The sequence below is a fragment of the Helianthus annuus genome, chromosome 17 (genome assembly GCF_002127325.2).
Source record: "Helianthus annuus cultivar XRQ/B chromosome 17, HanXRQr2.0-SUNRISE, whole genome shotgun sequence".
NCBI classification, from domain to species: Eukaryota; Viridiplantae; Streptophyta; class Magnoliopsida; order Asterales; family Asteraceae; genus Helianthus; species Helianthus annuus.
The window spans coordinates 139,126,621-139,133,267 of record NC_035449.2 but is presented as its reverse complement, the minus strand read 5'-3'; the positions used below and the strand labels follow the sequence as shown (position 1 = coordinate 139,133,267).

Here is a 6,647-nt window from a genome sequence, read left to right as displayed (position 1 = left end):
TTTAAACACACTTTTACACATTTAACCAACCAAAAAAAACTTATTTTTGGGACACATTGAGGACAATGTGTAATTTAAGTGTGGGGGATGCTAAAACCTTGAATTTTTGCAAGTCCTATTCACAAGCCTTACATAAAACTCTATTGGAACGGCTAATCACCCCAAATTTTTTTCAAAAAAACTTTTCATTTTTTTTGTCTTGAGTTAAGTCGGGAATTACAAGTCTTAAAAAGGTTATGTTTTTTACAAATTTACAACCAATAGCGTCGTGGTAAAAAGAACCAACATAAGAAAATTATGAAACGGCATGACAAGTTTAGTTAAAATTTGATTATATATACTTGATCACATAAAAACCCATTCCCACAAAAAGTGATTTTTGAGCCTTTATTGAGCATACAAATACATATCTTTAAATTAAATGCTCATTTTTCGTTTCTTGTGTGAATAGCCGCTTGGTTTCTTACAACTCTAGAACTTGCCACGACGATACATTCTCGGTCCTTACCAACTTAAACCCAAGTAAGTAAATGATGGAGGCATTAGGACTAACCCTTTTTATTTCTACACCACTATTTTTCTTTTTTGCACCACCTACCCAGAATCCCCCTATTTAACCCCTTTGAGCCTAAACCTTTTCATTTCTTAACCCAAAACAAACACCCTTTTACCCACCAAAACCTTTTTATTTTAAACCCTTTATTTTAGTAACAAAGCTCGGTTTTTCTTATGACTTCATTAATATATATATATATATATATATATATATATATATATATATATATATATATATATATATATATATTTGATAATGAAGCCAAAAGAAATAAACAAACAAGTTTGTTTGAAAGAAATGCTTCATCAAAATAAAAAAATTTATGAAAAATAAAAAGTCTTACGAAAACCAATGCTTTTTACGCCTTTTGCCCTTTTCTACTAACAACTAACCCAACCACCTACCTTTAACCCAAGCCTAACCCTTCATCCCAAAAGTCCTCTTGATATTTACAAAGGTATATAGTTAAAAAGGAGGAGGACTGATTGCTTGGCAAGCTTATGGTAGGAGTAAGTTCCATGCCGCTCTCGAGTGTTTCACAAATATACATTTTCGGCCGAGTGTTGAGTGATCTCCCGTGAGGTATGTGAACTTGTATATAAAAGGAATTTAAAAAAAAAGGCATGTTATGCCCAAATAAGTAATTTATCTTATGTAATGTTTTAAATAAATCATGACGAATAGGATTGTAAATAAAATAAAAATAAAACCTAATAAAAATCTTAGAATCCCGACACTCTATGACAAGAACAAAAACCTTCTCTTCTACCCATTCCATTTGGGAGTGAAAAGCCACATTATAAAGAGTTTTGCTTGAGGACAAGCAAAGATTCAAGTGTGGGGGTATTTGATGTGTACAAAATGCAACATATAAATTACATCAATTGTGGCATAAAACTAACCCTTTTTTAGTACTATTGTTGGAAAAAATATGTTTTTGTCTTCCTTTTGTATTTTCAGGATTAAATGAGCTCAAATGAACAAAAGAAGCAAAAATGCAACTAAATCTAACATAAATACAAGAAAAAGGAACAAACGTGGCATGCCCTACCCCCCGACAGCATCTCCCCAAGCAAAAACAAGAGAACAGAAGGCTGAACACGCCCCGTGCTCAATGAGCACGGGGGCGTGCCCAAGTGTCAGTAGAAAAGACAAAGTTGTAGAAGCTTCTATCACCCACCACGGGGGGCGTGCCCAGCGGACACGGGGCCGTGGTCAACTCTAAGATTCACAGAATCTGAGGAAATCTTGATAGTACAGATACGCTTCTGCACACGGGGTCGTGCCTAGTGGACACGGGGCCGTGGTCAACTAATGCAGACAAACTGCAATTAATGAAGAAAGAGAAGAGGGATGGGCACGGGGTCATGCCCGAGCTTCTGTTCAGGCTATAAATAGGGGTGCTTGGCTCATTTGCAAACCATCCCTTGGCACACCACCTCTCTCACACTTCACCCACACTCCACCACCACCACAACACCATCATCCACCACCATCATCCATCATCCATTATAGAGTGTGTGAGTAATCTCGGGATCCAAGATTGATCGTAAGAGTTCTTGACAATCAAAGACCATGTTTGCCTAAGTCTCTTACATCACTTGGTGAAGACAAGCATTTAGTGTAATACTTTTTATTTTTAATCTTTTCGCACTTTTTATTTGGTTATGTATTAATGACTTTAATAACTAGTTTTATATGTTGAAGGTGATTCTTCCTTATCATTTGTCCGTGGTGTCTTGGCATTATTTTACTGTCTATATAAAATAAAAGATTTTCACCATTCATATCTCCACGGTCTATATGGAGATATGTTGGCTACCTGGTCGGGGGGTTAAGGGAATGGTTTGGTAAGAGTCTTGCCATTGTTCAGTGTATGGATCCTGCAAGGACCTAGGTCAAATTTAGTAGGACCTCCTTCAATACCCACCGGTATTGGATGGCGGGGGTCCAAACTCTTTGATCCCCTCATATATAAACTACTATTAAAACTTTAACCCGGCTACTTAGGACTGTATCCCTGCTGACTCAGACTACTTAGCCGAGGGTAACGTCACCTTCAAAAGAGGGGCCTACCACATTATGCATTAATAACTTAATTAATTATCTTTCAATAATCCGACCCTTTAGGATTGTATCCTTGCTGACTCAAACTACTGGGTTGAGGGTAACGTCACCTTCAAAAGAGGGGCCTACTACACTAACTAAGATAATCTCTTAAAAAGTGCAAAAGTGCGGAAATAATCAAAGGTTACACTAAAGGCGAGTCGGATCCAAGTGATTCATCTTGTCTATCTGTTTTCATTTATTTTATTTTTATTTTCAGCATTTTAGTTTTTATTTTCTAGTTTAAAACTTTTTTCCTAAATTTTTGATTTGATTAGACGTTGAGGATAAACCGGTATTAAAAGCTCTTGTGTCTTTGGACGACCTCGGTATCTTACCAACACTATACTACGCTCATGATGGGTGCACTTGCCCATATATGTGTTTGGTGTTAGTAAATATCGTGTTTTATAAATTTAAAACTTGACTAAAGTTGTTAAAAAGGACTAAAAATATACATAAAAACCTATCACACCGCACGCACATCATAAACTTATTGTGTTTTATACTTGAGAGATTGAGTTTTACAGTTTAATTCAACTGTCAGACCCAATTTTCTTGATTTAAGGCTCTAATTTCATCAATCAGGATTTGTTCTCAATTTCAACAATCTTTAATACTTTTCTTTTATAATTTAAAACGACCGAATCTTTGATTTAATCAATTTATGCATCTATTTATGCCCTTAATTTCAGTAATTTACTTACAATTTATAACTTCGAAAATTTGACAAACCTGTCAAATTTTGAAACATACCTATAAAAGGACACATCGTGTATTGTTTTTTATTCAGTTTTAATCCAATTTCTTTGATATTTACTCTCTATGTTCATCCTTTTCCTTCTACTCTACGTGAAAGAGTAAAAATATAAAAATGGTTTTACAAGCTCTTTGATTATGATTGTAAGGGCAATGTAAGTGTAACATGACTTGTAAATTGTAATGGAGAAGGGTAGATAAAGATTTGAGTTTTTAAAAGGAGTAAACTGTTAAAATGGTCCCTGATGTTTCGTTATTTTTGCCACTTTAGTCCAAAACTCAGACCTTTTGAATCTGAGTCCCTTTGGTTTCAATTTTGCTGTCATTTTCATCAAAAGTCAAAATCTGGTCAGATTTTTGTCTTTTTCTTCCTTTTTAATGAAGGGCAAAATAGTCTTTTAACGTTTTATTATAACAAATTAAAAAAAATCTGACAATTTTGCCCTCTATTAAAAGGGAGGGAAAAAAAACGGGATGTTAACAAAAAAATCTGAGTAGATTTTGCTTTTGGATGAAAATGACAATAAAATTATTCAGATTCAAAAGATTTAGGTTTTGGATTAAAATAACAAAAGTAATCAAATCTCAGAGACCATTTTAACAGTTTACTCTTTTAAGAAGAGAAGTGAATGCTTTGATGACCTGTTATGATGACAACCAATAATTGAAACAACCTGGTCAATGTACATATGACACGTACAGCTTGAGAGACAGGCTTGCAAAACCTAAATTCCATCACATTAAGTTGAAAATTTAAAATTAAAATTAAAATTAGACTACCTAAAACTTATTTCATATGATTTATTCTTCTACAAACAGTATTTTGTATGTTTAAGTTTCATTTACCAATACTTTAAGCAAGCTTAAACTGTTATTCCTTAACGGTTAAAGGTTTATGCTTCTAAGTTTTAACCGTAGACTTTTTCATTCTTGCAGTGTTTTCTTTTCTTTGTTTTAGTTGTAAGCTCATATAAAATAATAAAAGTCAAAATCATAAAAAAAAAGATATTGTGAAGACAATTTGATACACGTTATTATAAGAATACGTGATATACATATAAACTTAATAAAAAAAATCCATTTTAATACTATTTCATTTGTAAAAAAAATGAAAATGTTAACATGTTCATACCTATTTTATGATATAATATAGCAAGCTACACAACTCATCAAGTTTCTATGTATTTCAATCAATGAACCTGATATGATCCAAAACTAAATAAAAAGAAGGATTAAACGTTAGGATTCAATAAATCCTGTCATCCTAAGAATTGAATTCCTGACTTCACTCAAATCTCTTCCTTTCAAAGTCCTCCCGATGCCGGAGCAAAGAGAAAACGCCGCTTTTCCAGCGATCCTACGGTCCAAGATCACATGGGGCGGCACTATCTCTTCTTCTCTGGCATCTTCTTCGTCAAACGAATGTGTTTGTAGATATTCACGAATCCATAAACCTCCGGGAAATTCTTCCCGGATGTTCATAGGAGCTGACCTCTTCTTTCGTGTTTTCTTGTTGTTTTTCTTCTCTACTATCGAATATTGGATTTCTTTTCTGTTCCCGAAGGGGTTCTCTGGGAACAGAATCTCTGAATCTTGGTACTCCTCCGTCATCAGAATTGAAATTGAAATGGGAATGTGGGATTTGTGGGTGATTAATTGAAGATTAAGAAAATAGAATTTGGAATAAGGGTGGCTAATGGTTGGCATTTATAGATGACTAATGAATCGTAAGGGATACACTTTCATACTCAGGCTGACGTCTTAACTATTATAATATTAAACATTAGAAACATTTGTGTCTGAATTAAATATAGTTTATAAATATGGACATATGGTCGCGGATTTTTATTTGTGTGATTGATATTTTTTTTTTTTTGTATTTATAAAGTATAAATAATCGTCTATACGTATTGTTAATGTTGCCATAAAAAATTATATTGGTTTTGTAGAGAAAAAGGTGTTCGGCAGTGATAAGAAGTACGTCGTAATAAGAAAGTAACATAAGTGAAAGTGACCTTTGTTTGATATAATTTCCACTTAGGTATGAACATTTGATGTTACTACGTAGAAATTGTATTAATTGGGTTTATCAAAATAATTTCTTTTATTCTTAGACGAGCAGGGATCTTGGCAAAGAAAGAGGCATCGGTTAATTTTCTTACAGACCCATCAGAGGAGAGATCCACCCTACGCCCAGCTAACGTGCTAGTTTTTGGTTGGGAGGGCGGGAAACATGCTTGTGTTCAAGAAATCGATGGTAAGGGTTCTGTATATTTTATTGATGCAATACAAGACCAAAGCAATGGAATAAATACAAGAATAGGGAAGCAAAAAAAAGAAAGTTGCTAAATATAAGGGCTAAATAAAAGGAATGATATGGAGGAAATAATCCCGAGAATATCTCAATTCCAATATTCCCCCTCAAGATGGAGCGTGTAGGTCCTTAACGCCCAGCTTGTCAAGTAATGATCTGAGTTGCTGCGTCCCTAATCCTTTGGTGAGAAGATCGGCTATTTGTAGTTTTGTGTTAATGGCCATCGGTTGAACTTCCTTGGACTCTACCCGTTCTCGAACGAAATAACAATCCATTTCAACGTGTTTCGTTCTTTCGTGGAAAACGGGATTGTTGGCAATGTGCCTGTCCGCCTGATTGTCACAGAAAAGGGGAGTTGGTCCGTTGGATGCGATATCCAATTCACTTAAAAGCCATCTTAACCATAGGACTTCACTGACTGTGGCTGCCATAGAATGGTATTCTGCTTCTGCGGAAGAGCGTGAGACCACGGACTGTTTCTTGGTTTTCCAGGAAATTGGTGCGCCGCCAAGAAGAACTAGGTACCCTGTTCGCGATTTTCTAGTGAATGGACATCCAAGCCAATCTGAGTCACTGTAGGCCATGAGATTGTATCCTCCTTCACAGGGGAGAAGAATGCCTTGTCCAGGCGTGCCCTTTAAGTACCTCAAGACCCGATATACAGCATCAAGGTGGTTTTGTCTTGGATCAGCAACAAATTGGCTTAGAATATTAACAGAGTAAGCGATATCAGGTCTCGTAGCCTGTAAGTACAATAATCTTCCCACTAGACGACGGTAACGGCTGGCATCCACTTTAGGTTCGGCACTATCCTTTTCCAACTTCAGATTCTGCTCCATAGGAAAAGCGCTCGGTCTGCATCCTTGAAAACCACAATCTTCCAGTATGTCTAAGGTATATTTTCGTTGACTT

The 6,647-nt window shown here is 35.4% G+C and overlaps 1 protein-coding gene across 1 annotated transcript; it reads right to left on the bottom strand.

The window, feature by feature from the left end:
* Window positions 1–4,660: 4,660 nt before the first annotated feature.
* On the bottom strand, window positions 4,661–5,032 carry LOC110925085. The gene has a single exon (XM_022169054.1). The coding sequence runs from the start codon at window positions 5,030–5,032 to the stop codon at window positions 4,661–4,663; it is 372 nt and encodes a 123-aa protein (XP_022024746.1).
* Between the last annotated feature and the right edge of the window lie 1,615 nt (window positions 5,033–6,647).